The sequence below is a fragment of the Hippocampus bargibanti genome, linkage group LG06, assembly GCF_051943395.1.
Source record: "Hippocampus bargibanti isolate YZ-2025 linkage group LG06, ASM5194339v1, whole genome shotgun sequence".
Taxonomy (NCBI): domain Eukaryota; kingdom Metazoa; phylum Chordata; class Actinopteri; order Syngnathiformes; family Syngnathidae; genus Hippocampus; species Hippocampus bargibanti.
In genome coordinates, this window is record NC_142739.1 from 335,636 (window position 1) to 353,771 (window position 18,136).

The following is an 18,136-nucleotide window of genomic DNA, read 5'->3' on the forward strand; positions in this document are numbered from 1 at the left end:
CTGCCCCCAGTAATTGCATTACAATTCAGCACAGTGCCCCCTAGTGGTGTAAATAGTTAAAACCACTAAAAAAATTGTGGACTAGCCATTTTGAAATATAACAGTGGAGAAGTGTGATCACATCCACATCCATCCTCTTTCTTTTTTCTTGTTCAGGCACGATCTGTCAGTACATTTACACCATTATCCGATGTCTTTCCACATTTGCTGGGTTAAATCCTCAGCCGTGGCTTCACAGCGCCGTGTAACTGTATGTCTTGACAGCTGCAGAGCTTTGATTGAAGATAATATCTCGGCCTTATTTTTAACGTCTCTGAACAAGGAGTCAGCTGCTTCAACGAATGCTTCTTTTACCATCTCTCCGTCTTGGAAGGACTTATTGTTTTTAACGATGGCGTGTCTCACCCGGAACGATGCTTCGGTGGCGGCTTTCGCTTTTGAAGTATGTTGAGTGAAAAATGACTGCTGTCCGGACAACTGGGATTTTAGTTTGTCTACCGTTCTCTTTCTCAGCTGGCTTTTCGGCGTGAAGTCAATGTCGTATTTTCCATGAACAGTCCGAAAATGGCGCTCCGCATTTTCCCATTCCGTATGAAAGTAATATGTTTTCCCCCCTTACTTGGTCCCGCTTTCTCAATCATTTTGATCACCATATGTTTTAGCAAGGACTTAAAATCTGAGGTAATTCGCTGACTAGCTTGTAAATTTTGCTGCGTTTAGCGCCGTTGTTTACGCATGCACGGCGACCTAAAGGTAAAAATTCAGTTGTCATCTGAATGGTTGCCCTGTATGTCAACCAAGTGACGGGACGTTTGATAGGCTGACAAATGTTTTTTTACTGTCACGCTGCGATCGACCAGTACTACCTCCGCGATTGACCAGTAGATCGCAATCGACGTAATGAGCACCCCTGGTTTAGCCCTATGCTGGAGGGTTCTGATAACTCCTAGTTTGTGTTGTAAAGGGTGGTTAGAATCGAAAAGTAAGCATTGGTCAGTGTGCGTAGCCTTCCTAAAGACTTCTATTTTTAGCGCTCTGTCCTCTTTTATAATTACTTTACAATCCAAAAAGGCTAGTTGGTTCTCTTTAATGTCCTCACGAGTAAATTTAACGTTGATGTCTACCGAGTTGAGGTGATCTGTGAAGGATTGAATTTCTTGTTTTTTTAATTATGACGAAACTATCGTCACACACATCGACACAACAACAGCCGGATAAACTGCAGTCTTGGTGTGGAGTTTGAGATCTTTGTTTTGAAAGACTCTCCTCCTAAGTCTGCCAAAAGAGGCTGATGCCTGTTTGATCCGGTTTTGTATCTCTCTGTCAATGCTGCAGTCGTCAGAGAGAAAGCTGCGCAGGTATTTGAAAGAGTCCACTATTGCTAGTGGCTTATTGGAGATGGTGAATGTTGGTGGATGAACTGGAGGAATGGATGCCCACTGACAGACTACCTTAGTCTGTTCCACATTGACAGAGAGGCCCACTCTACCATAGGCATCTGCAGCAGCTGAGAGACTAGCTTGTAGTGCTTCTGGTGTGTGGGCCACAACTGCACAGTCATCTGCATATTGGAGTTTGATGACTTGCTCTGATCTTACTTTCGTGACTGCCTGGAGCTTCCTGATGTTGAATAGATTTCCATCAAGCCGGAAATCTATGGTAACCCCACTGTTCTTCTCGATCCTCTCATGGAGCAACAGTGTCACACACAGGAGGAAGATGTTGAACAGGACTGGTGCGAGGACACATCCCTGGCGTACACCAGTCTGCACCTTGAAGGGTTGCCATGATTCATGGCCACCGATAGTCGCACGTGATGTCATCCCATTGTGAAATTGGCTAAGGATGTTGACAAATTTCTGTGGGCATCCAAACTTCAGGAGAATATTCCAGACAAGGTCCCTGTTGACCGTGTCAAAGGCCTTTGACAATAAAAGCAACAAAGAGGTTCTGGTGCTGTTCCCTACACTTCTCCTGACGCTGCCGAGCTGTGAAGACCAGGTCTACAGTGCTCCTGTTCTTCCTGAAACCACACTGGGGTTCTGGCAGCAGATCATCTGTGATGCAGTTTATCAATCTATGTAGCATCACTTTAGCCAGGACTTTACCAGCAACTGCCAGAAGTGAGATGACACGGCTGTTACCACAGAGGGATTTGTCCCCCTTGCCTTTGTAGATGGTGACAATATATGCATCTTTCCACTGCTGAGGCACAGTTTCATGCTTCCACACATCGCTGATGAAGAGGAAGAGGGCACGAGTACAAAGGTCGCCTCCTTGCTTGAGGATCTCGGCCGGGATACTGTCAGGACCAGGGCTCTTGTTGCTTTTCAGAGATTTTAAAGCACTCTTAACCTCTCCAAAGGTTGGTGGAAGGTCAAGGTCTTGGATAGTCGGGCGATCAGGGAGCTCCTCTAGAAAGGGTCTGTTGGAGAAGGCTGGTTGAGTAAACATTCAAAGTGTTCTGTCATGCAACGTCTTTAAAAAATGGTTTGAAGTCTCTCAGAGCAATTTGCCCGTGGGTACCTCATTTTAGGTGCCCACGGTACATGAGTCCCCACCGGGCTGCGTGCAGTCAGGTTGATGTCCCCACCGGGGCGCACAAACGAGAACACACGTACAAGCACGCACGCACACACACACACACACACACACACACACACACACGCACGCACACACACACACAAGCACACCCACTTACCTACAACCTACCTATCTATCTCTCAATATTAACTTCAGCAGTTCAATAAAATGCTCAAAGATAATCATCATTTCTGCATGTGTTTTTTTTTTGTTTTAAATAGGCTGGAAGCATGATTGAGACAGTAAGTTAGACAGTGACGATGGAAAATTTGTAATCATAATGCGAGCTCTTTTGCAAGTTTAAAAATGATCACAGTGAATTTTGATCAGGAAAAAAACACATAAACGTACACTGCTATCAAACCTGTTTACACGTTCATTCGCATGACATGCTGATTGAACACTCCAAATTGTCCCAAGGTGTGAGATCGGATGGTTGTTTGACTCTCTCTGCGTTCACTACGATTATCTGGCTACGGGTTCAGGGTGCCCGCCACCTAGTTCCCAACGACGGCTGGAATAGGCTCCAGCACCCCCTGCAACCTGATTGAGGATAAACGGATCGGGGGGAAAATGAATGAATAACATATTTACCATAAATCCTGTAAGTAACATTAGAACACCACGCGGATATATGCAAACATTAGGTTACACTAGGTTATAAATGCAAACATTAGGTTATACTGCCTCCCAGAGGAAATGTTAAAATCAGGAATCGGGGGAAACAATTATAAGTAAACGCTCAGCGAGCTCCTCGATAGCACAACCTGTCCACCAAGAGTAATCAATTTAATAAGGCAGATAGTTTGTTTCGCGTGACTTTTGCCTGTCCGAACGCGTCTGAAAACATTTGCGTTAGCTGGCTCTAAGAACTACGTTACCCATGATACACAGCGGGTTAGTCTACGTCCTCATGCACTTTGCTTTGCTCCAGAAATGTGGTCCTTGACCGCCACAGTGCCTGGGCCGACTGACATGGCCTTAAGGTTTCAAGATTAGCGCTTTTCGCATCCCTCAACGCGTAACTTTGATCGTAAGTGAGCTCTTCTCTTTTATTCTAAATTGCATTTTGGGCAGGGAATGTACATGCTGACATCTCCTCCGTTTGTTCGCCAAATAGTCGCTAGCTAAGCGCTAACCAAAAGCCAAAACCCAAAGTTTGCAGTATTAGTTTGAGATTTGGCCTTGATAATAATCCTCTCCACGAGAGCGTGTCAGTATTAACAAAACAACGGCGCTTAAACACCTGACTTTTGAACTGCCTTTTATTCAATTGAAAAGTTAAAGGACCCACTTGTCCTCCAAACACAAGCTGACCAATGTCAGCACATAGCGGCATGTAAAGTTGGCAGACACTAGTGATTTCCGGTTGGAAGCTGTAACGTAAAATGCAAAAGCACACTGCGTATACTGAGCTGGATATATTTAAAATGGCGTGACTTGGGTGGTGTGCATGTGTTTGGTAAGCTGAAGGAAAACGCATGCTGCTTCATAAGAGTGAAAAGAAGTCTTCATCGACTCTTCTGAATCTTATCAAAGTTGGAATTTCACCCAATCATTTTGTTTCTGGCTTTGTATGCATGATGAGATTGTGACTTAATTGTATAACCAGTGAGAGAAGAACTCAAACTTTTTGCATTGTTTTTAACATCCGACTGTTTTGTTTTGATCATTAGTCTGCCATATATACAACATTTCCCCTGTAGTTAGTGTCCAAATGTCAAAAACAAAAACATTTGTCATTTAAAATAAAAATGGATTGGATTTTTTGTCAATATAATACAAACTATTAAACCTTCTTAAATACTATATTTCTTGGCACCGTCAAATGTTACCACAAAAGTGAGATGGGAGGAACACAAATATAACCTAATGTGTGGAACAGTACTTGCACTGTGCAATAGCATCCATCTTTTCCCAACACACATTAATTATAGCTAAGATTATCAACTCGTTCACTGCCATTGACAGGTGTATACATCTGTGAAAGTGTTGGAGTTGAACAAATAAGAAACCAGGTTAAAAATGCTAACTTGACCACCCTAAATATTATTGAAAACAAGATGTGTATTTTTACAGCACTGTGTTTTTCTACAATGCTCATAAAAGCTGGCATGTGACGCAGCTGACCTTGGCTTGTTGTCAACTACAAGCATTTTTTTGTGTTTGCTTCAAGCAAAATTGGCTCATATTAGACACATAAAATTAAAGACACACGTTGCTATTAAAGCACAGACAGCTGTTTGAAAATGTGATACCAATGCATGCAAGAAGAAGAAGAAGAATGCATCATTTCAACGTTTTTTAAAAGGTGACAAGCCAAACCAAAATTTGCATCATCACTACTTGTCAAAATGTTTCACGTACCAATCCCAAAACCACCCCCAGTCCTGCTCATCCATCCCTTTGCCTTTGTTCACAATGCGTGGGTGAAGGTGGCAACCACAGAAAAGGTGGAAGATGATGAGAATGCAGTACATCACTCGTGGCACCCGACGAAAGGTGGAAGTGGTGCGTCAATTACTGCCGGCTGTCGCTGCCCGTGACCCACTGCAGTCGTTATGCAGGTGCGCCCTGCGCCTGTCCCCTCCGTATCCTGCAGGCCGGCACTGGTTGTCCAGCGTGGCAGCCCGTCAGCCCAAACATCAGCCGCCAAGGAGAGAAATGTCCACGTCCTCACCTCAGACACCATCAGATGGGCCCGCTGTTGAAGAGGTGGACCCTTTGCAGGACAAGTCCATTGGTCTTGCTCAAAGATTCAAGAAGACCTTCAAACAGTATGGGAAGGTGATGATCCCTGTGCATCTGGTCACGTCCTCATTTTGGTTTGGAACCTTCTACTATGCTGCTATGAAGTAAGTGGAACTCGTATGGAACAGTTTATGGTTACAAGAAAAAAATCAAAGTCAAAGGCAGCTTTCTTGTCAAATATGCTAATATGCATGACATACAGCACAGATGAAATGACTGTCCTCTCGGACCCAGCATGCAAGGCACTTATAATTACTTAACAAACATAAACATGAAATTTGCCGGGAGAGGGGAGCCGCTCCAAGAGGTTTCACCAAATTCGAATCGATTAACTCTCTCACTGCCAGACGATGTGCAAAAATGTGGCCCCTCCACTTCCAGTTTTTGTCATTTTCACTCAAATTGCAGAACCCACAGAATTTTGGTTTAGGACTACGTTTAATAGAGCGTTAGAAACTTAGAAAATGGATTTCGACTTCGACCGTTTGACTGGACCGTTTTGTCGGAACGGAACCCGGTCGTAACTGGGATGTTACCTGTATAGTTGGTGCTACACTCAAAGATTACGCCCGTTGTATACACCTCTGTGAACAAAGATCCGTGAGACAGGCGGGGCCATGCTTAGACCCTGCTTCCGTCGGTGCTTAACCTGTCATTCTTTTGAAGTTTGTCCTCATTTCCGACGGAAAGCCCAGCTCTTTCCGGTTTGTTAGATATGTCACAGTCGTTCTTGTTATTTGAAGTAAATCAGCTATTTGTCTGCTCTTTGCAATTTATGATTGGAAAATTGTAGAAAATCTGTGGAAATACATTTTTATTATGTTACATTTTTGCAAACCTGCTTTGTCCACCAGAAATGTCTGTCGAATTTACTTCCACTTGAGACGACGAAGTAACGCTTATTCAGTTTGAAAGTGTGAAGGAATTCACTCTTCACTGAGAAATACTGAAAAGATAAGCCAGTTACTTAATTAACCATGTGCTGAAAGCCTTGGATATTGACAGTGGACATAAAAGATATACACACCCCTATTCAAATGCCAGGGTTATATGAAATAAAAAAAAAATGAGACCAGGCTAGACAGTTTCAAAATGTTTTCCACCATGAACGTGACCTGTAACCCGTGTAAGTCAATTGATTAAAAAAAGGAGAGAAGTAAAAAATGAGAATTTTGTGCAGCCTTTCATAAGTGGTGTGTTCAAAATTAAGCAGCGACATCCAAAATTGTGTAAATACAGTCCACTTCGTAATATTTAAAATGACCCCAATTGACCCCACGTAAAGTTCAGACAGCTTTTCTCTGACACGTTACCATTACCAAGAACTGATCGCCTTGTCCCAATAAAAAGATGAGATTAAAACTGGACTGAAATTCTGCCAAGAAGATGAGAGCAACAATGAAGCAGCTGCAGGAATGTCTGGCGAGTACTGCCGATTTTGTACACGTGCCAACAATTGCCTGTCTTTGTCCGGAGTCTGGGCTGTGGGGTAAGGAGGCTGGATAAAAACATTTGAGCCTGGCTACTTTTAGAAAAGAAAAAAAAAACACTTGGTGTCTCCCTGCTGATGGCATTATGAGTTGGGGCTCTTTTTCCTCAGCAGGAACTGGCGCTGTAGTTAAGGCAAAGGGATTATTGAACGGTTCCAAATATCAATCAGTGTTGGCATAGTTAAGTTAGATACAGTGAGACCTCGGCTTACGAACACCTTACCTTACGCACTTTTCGGTTTACAAACGTCAAATTTATGAAAATTAAACCTTGGAATACGCACTACTTTTCGCGATACACACTCACCAGGGCTGGCGGAGTGATGTTCGGATCTGGCGGAGTGATCTTTGGATCTTTGGCGGAAGCACACGACCGAACAGCGCTCCAGCCAGCACACCTTTCAACACCCCCTTTCTCTGAATTCACATGTCGATCGCCTCCGAGGAGCTTTTTGCAGATAATTTTACTCTTAGGAAATGAATGCAAGATGATCCGCTAATAATCACCGTCGAGGAGAAGAAGGAGAGCATTGAGAAACACGAACAAGGTTTGCGTTTGTGGCGTCACATGTGCACACCGCGGCTGTTATGTGAATCTCAGCCTGACCCATCTCTCACGCTGTGTGTCACTTCCCTGAGAGTAACTTTCTATGACCATTCTACAAATAAAGAGCCCGGTACCGTCCACCATTGCTACCATCCTTCGCCTAAAAGCTTTACACATAGGCGTTATTTAGTCGATGCTTTCACGTGACTAATGACACTGAAATTGTCACGTGCGAGTTGACAGCTGGTGCGGTGCCACCGCGTGCGACCTCCGCCAGCCGAAGAAGACATTTCAATTTCATTTCATTTCAATGAGTCGCTGTCACCTCACCAGTGACATGATTACGACGCCTCTCTCCTCGCTGTGTGTTGTGCTGGCAGGTCCAAGAGTTTACTTTGCCCGAGATGATTGTTAGCCGCGATCGCGTACGTTTGGTGCTTTCTGGGATCGCGAATGTGCGTGTTGAACCCCTCATCACCGATACTGGGACATTTCAACGAGTCGCTGTCACCTCACTAATGACATGATTACGATGCCTCGCTGTGTGTTGTGCTGGCAAGTTCAAGAGGTTGCTTTGCCCGAGGTGATTGTTAGCTGCGACCGCATAAGTTTGGTGCTTTCTGGGATCGCGAATGTTCCGGACGGATCGCCCTGCCCACCTTCTTTTGTCACGTTTTATTCCGCGTCCGTGGAATCATCGGACTCCCGCCTTTTGTTGTAATAAAATCTCTGCCAGCACCTACGAGACTCGAAGTGCATGCAGATGACATCGAGGAGCTTGTTTTTGACGATGATGAGGTCCTCAACGCAGAGGATTTGATTTGCCTCCAAGAGGACAAGCAGAAGCAGGCCATTCAGGAGTTGATGTGCAGGCTTTTGTTGAACAGTTCCATCCAGAAATGGCTATGAGAATCATCAACATAATGAATGATAATGTGATGCCTCGGTTTCGTAAGATCTTACAAGTCAGAAAGCAACAGGTGTCAATTAATAGCCATCAACGACCATCACAAATGTAAATAAAGTGACTTTATTGTACAGTTCAGTGTATTTATTTCATTACAATACAATAGCACATTTATTAAACATAGAATAAGGTATGTTGGGTGTAGTTTTAAGGCTTATTTAGTTGAACATTATATTTTATGGAGACCTGGGAACGGATTATTCTTTTTTTAATGGTTTCCTATGGGAAAACAAAATTGGGATACACACTTTTCGCTTTACACACTCTGGGAACCAATTAAGTTCGTAAGCCAAGGTCTCACTGTATTCAGTTAGTTGATTGTTGGTTAGTTAACTGGTTAGTTCGTTTATTACTTGGTTAGTGAGATAGTTGGTTGTTTAGTTACTTTGTTTGTTGTCCAGATCACTTGTTCTCACCCTTGCATGTTTTGGGCTGATGCTTGGCAAATGAATAATTTTGCCAACATGACGACGATTGCTCTACCTGTTTGTGTATACTCTTATCATAATTATGAAAACAACAGCGTAGAAAGGCTTTGAAAAATGGCATTCACAACGTTAAATCCTGAATTTTACGCTGTCTTTTTCCCCAGGGGTGTAAATGTAGTCCAATTCCTGGAGATGATCAATGTGCCAGAATCACTTGTTGGACTCTTGAGAGAATCATCGAGTGGTTACGCTCTGACTGCTTATGCTATGTACAAGGTAAAATCATTCATTAATTCATTCTCTGGGGTTCAGGTTAAGGGGTTTGTCATTTTTAATGAAAATCAGTCCCGGTGGTTTTGTTGTCTATAGAATATCCGGTGCCATTCGGGTCTCATTACAAAGACCACACTCATGGTCAACATGAGTTTGAAACATTTTTTGGGGGCCTAAAGTTACCAGCCAAGGAGAATTTTCTAAAGCCGTTAAAACAAAAAAAGATCTGCCTTCCACTCTACTGTTTGCATTGTACTGCGGTGCTTCACTTGAAGATGGAGTGGCGAGGCAGAACTTCAGAAGACATTCGTTCACAGCAGCAGTATTGTGTGCAGTTAGCTGTGCCTTCAGCTAACAATTAGTTGGTTGAGTCATTTTGCACTCTAGATACCAAACTAATAAGATACAAGTTATTATTAAAAAAGCTAATATTCCCAAATGTGTTCTTCACCTTTCAAACCTCACAAAACACCGCACGAGTGGGTAGCATCTTGTTTAATCTGCTGACCAGTCAGTTTCTGCCCCTTTTCCAGATTGCCACTCCCGCCAGATATGCGGTGACTCTGGGCGGTACTTCTCTGTCCGTTCAATACCTCCGAAAGCACGGCTACTTGTCCACACCGCCACCAGTCAAGGAGTACTTCCAGGACAAGATGGAGGAGACAAAGGAGAAATTTTCAGAAAAAATGGAGGAGACAAAGGAGAGGTTTTCTGAGAAAATGGAGGAAACAAAAGAACGCTTTTCGGAAAAAATGGAAGAGACTAAGGACAAGCTGTCAGAGAAACTACAGGAAACCAAAGACCGAGTATCTGAGAGGAAAGCATTTTTTCGGAAGAAAAATGAGTAGGAAGCATTGCAGGCGGTGCCTCGACAAATGATCTAATTAAGGCCTGAAATAATCAGTGATTTGGGGCCACCTCTGAGTCTGGGGGGGCGAGCAAGATGCATTTGTTCAGAAAACGTCACAGCCTGCTCTCTGTTGTCTACGTATTAGTCCGATTCCCGCGCTGTGTGTGCCACACATTCTCCAATCCAGTCTGAAGTGGAGACCAAGCAGCAGCTTGGCAAAATCCTGGCACGGCTCGCTTCTGCCTGCAGCCCTTCCGTCTGTGTTGACTGCAGCTCCAGCCATTGCAGCTTTCACTTTTTCTAATGTATAAGGATTGGTAAATAAAGATATGGCACCCTGGGAATGACCTGCCAAAATCCTTCTTGATGTTGCCAAGCGCAAACTCGTAGCTGCAGCATGTACAAGACCCTTCAAAGTCTTTGTAAAGGCTCAACATCAACCGGTGTCTTTGGTCAGATGTTTTTTAATGTAAAGCAAATTTATGGCAATAACCACCTCTTCTGAACAGTATAACTTGTTAGACTAAAGATGAATGAAAATCAGGTGCTTTGTTGTATTTTTGAGTGGCGACTATGTATACACCTGGAGGAACTAAGATTTGGTGTGACGCTCATTTAGAAAAACAAACAAACAAACAAACTGTCTCATTGACTGTATCTTTATTGAAACAGAAAAAATGAAATTGCATGACATGAAAAGTGAAAATCAAAGAGGGACGACGACGTGCACAACAACTGCTTTTCTCACTAACTCTATGCTTGCCAGATCAGGTTTTACCACCAAGTAAAATTCAAGAAGAAAAGTCATCTGACTTCCATCTGACTGCTCAAGTTTCATTTTCCAGAATCCATTGCATTTGGTAGAAAGGTGGCAACTTGGGAGTTGAGACACGAATGTTCATTTTTCTCTGCAAACTTCCAAACAGATTCTTTGTTTTCTTTTGAGTTATTCCACGGCTGGTGAAATGAAATCATTGTATTTAGTTTTTAAGGATGTTTTACAGAACATCCCAGCATCATTGCAATTGAGGTTTTGTACGGGGTCGGGCAAAAGGATCTGACACATTTGTGGGTTCAATCAAAGACAAGTAAACAACTTTGCAAAAAGTACAAATGCCATTTTTTTTCATCTAATGTGATTTTGTTTTCTTTCTCGATAATGCCATTGTTTTATTTTGTTTCCTTGTTAGTTGCTGATACAAATTGGACTGATTTGCGCTTTCATTGTCGAAATGTTTCTCAAAACAAATAAATGTGTAACTGCATGACAAGGAGCGTTCAATTTGCACCTCAATCTTGGTAGACATGATCTCATACCAGCTTGAAACGTGATGTTGTTACGATTGACCAACTTCAGAGCTTCTGGATCTGCATTGAAATGCTCCACTTTGTTGTTAAAACATAATGAAACAGAATTAGATGTACTTTTCGAAAATAATAACGCATGTGTCTTTACTTTATTTGCCTTTTATTTAACCTACAAATGTGTCAGATCATTTTGGGACATGCTGGAGAAACATCTCCCCAGCGTGTATCCAGGGGCCTCTTGCCAGTGGTACGTGCACACAACTCCTGACCTTATTTTTCTGACAAAATTCTGCTTCACAGTGCTTGAAGAAGTTGTTGTGACCATGCTTGCCTTATTCTGGACGCATCCTTTCTTTGTGGCTTCCGTCATATTTCCTCCAGTATATTCCTCAAATCTGTTGCCCCCCCCCCCACTTCTGCTGCAATGCGCAAAAGTTGTGTTCCTGATGTCTTTCTCCTTCTCATCTAATGTTTCTGTGTGTCCGTGAACAGCGATGTTAGACTGAGCCTTTTATCTCCTTGTCCTCTTCCGGTCGGCTGGTGGTCGAAGGCATGAGAGTCCCTTGATGTGGCTCTGCATTAGTGTGGCAGAGAAGAAAGCAAGCGTTTACAATGACCTTTGCCGTCTTAACCAACGTTGATCTGTTTATACAGTCCAGGGCCGATAGAAGCACCTGTCGCCCCACTGGGGGAATGACAAATCGGACAGGACGCTGCTGGAGTGCCATGAGGGAATGCAGAGTCAAGACAAGTCGGTGTCCCTTGGGTCCGAACATGACTGTTCGGAAGGCAATGTGACAACTAGGGTGAAACCCAGGCCAAGCGACAAAAATGGATTCATGATTATTCTTTATGTTACATTAGGTTTGAAACGTTTTGCTTTAGAGAAAAAAAAGTCAACAGTTGGTTTACTTCATGAGATGAAAACAGTAAGCCCACCCATCCTTTCTTCAGTCGCCAGGAAAATTTAATATTAAGCAGCGATTCCTTCTCAACGTTAAATGGCCCTGACCACCCCAAAGTAGCCAATGAAAAACTTTTCATCAATGTTGAGATAGGGATTTTCTTTAAAAAAATACTTTATTTTGAACCACTACTTTGTACTACGTATTTGACCAGCCCTTTAAAAAAAAAGTCAGATTGAAAAAGACTTGAACAAGAACTCAATTGAAATGTCAAGAATATAAAAAAATATATAAACTGCACCAAAATGACAAAAGAGCCCTCTTTTAACAATAATATATATAGGTAACATCCGACTTATGACCGGGTTCCGTTTTAACCAAACGATTGTATGTCAGAATGTTGGTAAGTCGAAATCCATTCAAAATGTTGAATGGAGACTCAGTGCTAAATAACTTGCAAACGATCTGATTTGGAGGCGGGCGGGGGTCTGGGTCACCGGTGGGTGTTCGACAGGTTGCCCTCTCCCCGGCCGTACCCCACTCCGCGCCAACCCGAGGCCGCCTGCGGCGCCGATGCACTTGACACGCCACCTCGCCCCGAAGCGGAACAAACTCTCTCAAGGAGGTGGCGACGCCGGCTGTGGGTTCGACGCGGCGTTCTCGTCGCGGCGCACCCACGTGCCTGAGCGCGGTCGTAAATACGGGTTGTCGTAAGTCGGATGTTACTTGTATATAGATGGATAGATTCTCCAAGATAGATATAGGTAGATCAATCCATCCATCCATCTGCCACTGATCCGGGGTCGGTGTCAGAGACGTTCGGTCGGTCACCGTGGACAAAGGCTCGAACCCAGAAAGATTGTCTTTTACTGCTAGCAGGAGACGCAGCCATTCATGACAGACACCTGAATTCTGCAGCCCTCTGCCAAGCTATTTATTGAGATTATATGCCCATGAAAGTGATACATTTTTCTTGATTATAATACCACGCCCCTGGACGTTGTGAGCACCAGCAGCTGTAAGCAATAAAACAGATATTTTAATTGGTTGTCTTTTCCATGAACTGATAAATTTGTAACCTGGCTAATGAGCTCTTCCTGTGAGGGAGTTTCAAGTCCTCCGGTGACAAAGGCGTTTCCCAAGTCCTAAATTCTGTCCAAGGCCAGATCTCCTAGATGAAGATGACAGTTTAACTGGGCTGCGTCTGTTTCACTCAGATTGACTGTGGCCCTATTGTTTGGTTGGCCAGCTAAGCATGGGACTTTGAAAGATGATAACTTCTTATTCCCCGTCAGTCGGGCCGCGGGGGTAGCAGCTTCAGTCGGGAAGCCCAGACTTTTCTCTCCCCAGCCTCTTCTTCCAGCTCGTCCTGGTTGATCCCGAGGCGTTCCCAGGCCAGCCGGGAGACAGTCTCTCCAGTGTGTTCTGTGTCGACCGCGAGGTCTTCTGCCAGTGGGGCATGCTCGGAACACCTCACCAAGGAGGCGTCCAGGGGGCATCCTAATCAGATGCTCGAGCCACCTCATTTGGCTCCTCTCTTTGTGGAGGAGAAGCAGCACGAGTGTGAGCCCCTCTCGGATGACCGAGCTTCTCACCTTATCTCTAAGGGGGAGCTCGGACACCCGACGGAGAAAGCTCATTTCGGCCGCTTGTATGATCACGTTTAGGGGCGGGATTCCCGACCGTAACGGTAGATCCACATCCTCAGTATGTGTGCAAGCCCATCTTACCTTTGTCCTCTTCCTTCTGAGTTATCTCTGATTGCCTCCCTATTTCCTTGCCTGTGTGTTTTCTGGCATTTATATTTCAATGCTTCTTCTGTCCTTCCTTGTTTCCTTATTTATTTTATTTTATATATTTATTTCTCCTCCTCTTTTCGAACATTTCAAAGTGTTCCAACTTGAAGGTGTTCATCTTATTGTTATCTAATTCCAAAAAGTAAGAAAGTGATTTTTGTCACGCCATTGCACTTTCCCCCGGTCATTCAGTAGCTTTCCACATCATTCAAATCATTCCTTTTCTTCTTCATTCTCTTCCACATATGTCATTTTCCCGAGATTACTTGTGTCAATGTAAAAAAGGCTCGCTCTCATCAGATTTTATAACTCTGATGGTTTCATAATAACTGAGTTTTTCCTTTCATTTCCTTGGAGAATACGTATCTCGTTTTCTTTTCTTGAAACATGGCGAACAAAGCATACATTTCCTTCCAGCCTACGGGTACTGCAGCCAATGTGCAACTCAAAGCATTTTGTTTGTGTCACATTTGAAAAAGGACGAGCTAAGCATTCAGTGAACAACATCCCAGTTGTTGTCCTCACAGCATTTTATTGAGTTTGCTGCAGAAGGTTACCCAGCGGACAGAAGGTGGGGCTCAGCCCACCTCCTCTGCAGACAAGTGAGTGCGACTACTTTGAACATAAACTTTGTTTCACTCCTGTGAATGTTATGACGAGTTGCCGGATGGGGTCTGTCTATAAATAAGTCTGTCTCGCTGTTGAATTATATACTGAGACATATGCTGAATGCATATCGTGACTTTAGAGGGGAGAGTAAGTCATTTGCTTCTGGCGCAAGAGGATCTATGCCTGAGTCTGGTTAACAAAAATACGAAGAAAAAGCTGGATTTTTTAATGGAGCATGGGTATGACATTCACAAGGCTGCATATTACAGAGAACAAATCAGCATATTTTGGTGTGTTCTGGAGGGAAGAAAAAAAGCTTGATCTAACTCAGCACAGCAGTATTAGAAACTTTGGATAGAGAAGCGGGGGTGTAAGAAACTCCATTCTCTATTCCTTCATTAAATGCAGATTTCCAACTGTGACTCGACAAGATGACTCGCGAACCACGTCGTTCAAGTCCAAGTCGAATCGCTCCAGTTATCAATTGTAAGGTCAAGTCAATTTGAAAAGCAAATTTCCCCAATGTGGGACTATTAAAGGACAAGCGACGTCTCCGGACAAGTTGTGTCCATAATTTGTAAAATGGCTTCAAATGACTTCTACTGAGTGTATTTTACAAAGATTCCACCGCATATAGCTGTATTTTACGTTTTAAGACTCGCGCTGAATAATCAGGAAATCTTGTTTTTGAGTTGGTGACGAGTCCGTACGTGACGTTACTAAAGGACCGCCCCTGACCGTAAAAAAGACGCATTGTAGCCGTCCTTCCATCACGTCAATGTATTTTGCTGTACTTTGGTCTGGGGACCTCATGTTGCACCCAAAAGCCGCCAGAAGAGGGCGTCCAAGCGCCATATAAGGAATTTATCAGCCTCTGGAAACGAAGGTGGCCACAGGAGGTCGCCATTTTGTGCCTCTTTTTTGTGTGAGAGATTTCCCCCCCAATGTTGCCTCAAAATGGCACAAATAAATTATTTAATTGATTGCAAACATGTATGCTTTCCTCTTCAGAACTATTTGAATCATATTCATAACTGAATGAGTAACAAGAAAGCATCTTCTTCGAATCTGAAGCCATTGTTTCGATTCACTAGCAATGCAATCGGCAGTACATTTGCACCTAAAAGCTAGCAACCACTCATTTGACGACAATGAGGTTAAAATCTTAGTGAAAGAATATAGATGGTTTGAAAGGGGGGTAAAAGAAGCGATTCTCATAAAACAACTAAATCCTTCATTAAACCGGCCTGTTGGGGTGAGGTTCAATTTGGATCGTTCATAAAATAGCCTGCTTAAGCAACACAGGTTAGGCAACATTCGTAATGCTGATGAGGTGATACCGGTGGGAGTGGGGCAAATAGGCCAGTCGTTAGTCAGGAATGTAGCAACAATCAGTGGGGCCACAGGGAGTGGTCGTCTGCTCCCCCCAACCTGAGAGTAGGGACCTATCATTGCTGTGTCCGGCGCCGCCATGACTGGACATTAGGGATATATAAATAGGGCCGATACGACCAGTCAGACTTTAGTTCGCTGACGAAGCCTCTTGGATAGGAGGTGAAACGTCCGAAACCTTCAAAAAGTACAGATGACGGCTGAAGAAACCTTCTCGTCGATGGACCACTCCTGTACGACTGAGAGCTTACACAGACATATAGCAATGCAAGACGTCTTGGCGTGACGTCACGAACTGGGGGCGGGACTTTCTGAAAATGCCCAATTCGCAGCTCAATTTTTTCAGATTTTGGACACTTTAAGTCATTTTTTTGGTGTTTTCATTTCACAAAAAAATATCCTACTGCGTGTTTTGGGTATTTTAGATGCTATAAAACGTTTTTCTCATGTCAGTTAAAAAACAAAAAAAGTGACGTTGGTTGTCCTTTAAAGGATTTCTTATTCTTATTATGAAGTCAAGTCCTTCAAGTTTTTGGCAAGCAAGTCACAAGTCAAATGTATGTATTTATTTATGTAGCCCTTCTTCACAAACTAAGGGCTGGATTCAAAGGCCTACAGTTGACAATTACAAATGCCTCCCCTGACCTTAACTCCCAGGAGGTCAAAGAAAATAAAAAATCTGGGCGAAAATGGGAATCGTTGAAAAAGGGCTTCCTGGATGACCAGGCTGCAATCGATGCGGAGTGGGACAAAAAACAAGCAGAGTACACATTTCATATCCTAAAGCGTTTACTGACGTCTTGACTGGCCAGTCAGCTGGGAGAAGCTCCCGCGGTCCACAAAGTAGCGAGATGGATGGTCGGCCACTGCTGAAACGGACGCTTTGATCCTCTCCTCTTTGATCGAGAACTGCTTCATGTCACAAAGAGGGTACAGAAAGTCCTGAAGAATGAATGACTCTCTGTGTCTTTGTGTTGTCATATTACAGTAAAGTCTTGTTATATTGATAGTACTGCTTATTATGATACTATTTTAATTTCCCGGCAAATTTCTAGTCTTTTATGTACAATTAGTTCCGGTTAGTACGATACCGGGTTATTACGATAATCCGGTTACTATGGTGCCCTTTTCATCTCCCGCCAGCCAATATGGTCTGCTTATATCGATACAAAAGCAGTTTAAGCTGAATCGATATTTGCTCAAGGATTTCAATACAGTACCACTGTTAGCGAAATCGGTCGCTCCATTGGTCCCGTGACCAGCTTACGTGTCTTGCACTGTGTAGCCAGCCGAGCTGCAATAGCATCTGAAACATACTGTAGTCTTCTTATATACAGTCCAGTTGTTCAACACCAATTTCAACCGTGGGGAAACGTAAGAATTGTGACATCGGAACGAAGTACAAGGCAAGAGTGGCTGTGGAGGACAATCCAACAAGCAAATCCTTCATCGCCAAATAGTTTGACGTGCCGCAGAATACTTTATCAACGTAAGTAATGTAAACGTTGCAGTTTTTGTTTTCCATACATGTATTTAATTGTGTTGTCTTCAAATATCTTTATCGCATGCAATAATCACTGTTTTTCATATGTTTGTACATGCTGGCGTTCGTGGTCAGAGTCACGATTGCGTTATGAAAATAATAAATGACGTTTTTATTGAATGCATAAGTTTATTTTTCACTCCACTACAGTACAAAAGCATGCTAGATACGCAATCCATGAATTCAAGGAGAAAATGACATGCCATATCAAAGATCCCCCATTTATTGCCCACTTTTAATGCAGTTCGGCGCAGGATCGGATATATCGATAGTCCGGTTATATCGATATGTTTTCCAACTCCAGAGAATATCAATATAACGACTTTACTGTATTTATTGATTCATTTATTTATTTTACTTTGTTACTTCCGGGTTGAGTAAACGCAGGCGCGTGTGGCTGCCGCTGGTCACCCGCAGAAAAAAATATCCTGTGACTTAAGTGTCCTTGAGAGTTTTGAAAGACGCTTAGAAAGGAAATGTATTATTATTATTATTATTATTATTATTATTTACCAAATATTTACCAAAGATTGCTTGTGTGCGCGACCCTTCGTCTGTATTGTAATTTCCAGGCTATTAATTGCTTTGTGTAATGTGTTATTTCATTTGCACTTAGGAATTCTCCCGGAAAAGGTAGTGCCTTGCAAGCCGACCGATTTGCTCTTGGATCACGTTGCCATAAGCGTACAAGCAA

The 18,136-nt window shown here is 43.2% G+C and overlaps 1 protein-coding gene across 1 annotated transcript; it reads left to right on the plus strand.

Moving 5' to 3' along the window:
* The first annotated feature begins 3,460 nt into the window (after positions 1–3,460).
* On the plus strand, positions 3,461–10,529 carry mims1a (mitochondrial inner membrane scaffold 1a). Its single transcript, XM_088999045.1, has 4 exons — positions 3,461–3,616; positions 5,019–5,438; positions 8,931–9,042; positions 9,573–10,529. Exons 2-4 carry the CDS (start codon positions 5,044–5,046, stop codon positions 9,885–9,887), a joined length of 822 nt encoding a protein of 273 aa, XP_088855171.1. The 5' UTR covers positions 3,461–3,616; positions 5,019–5,043; the 3' UTR covers positions 9,888–10,529.
* The last annotated feature ends 7,607 nt before the right edge of the window (positions 10,530–18,136 follow it).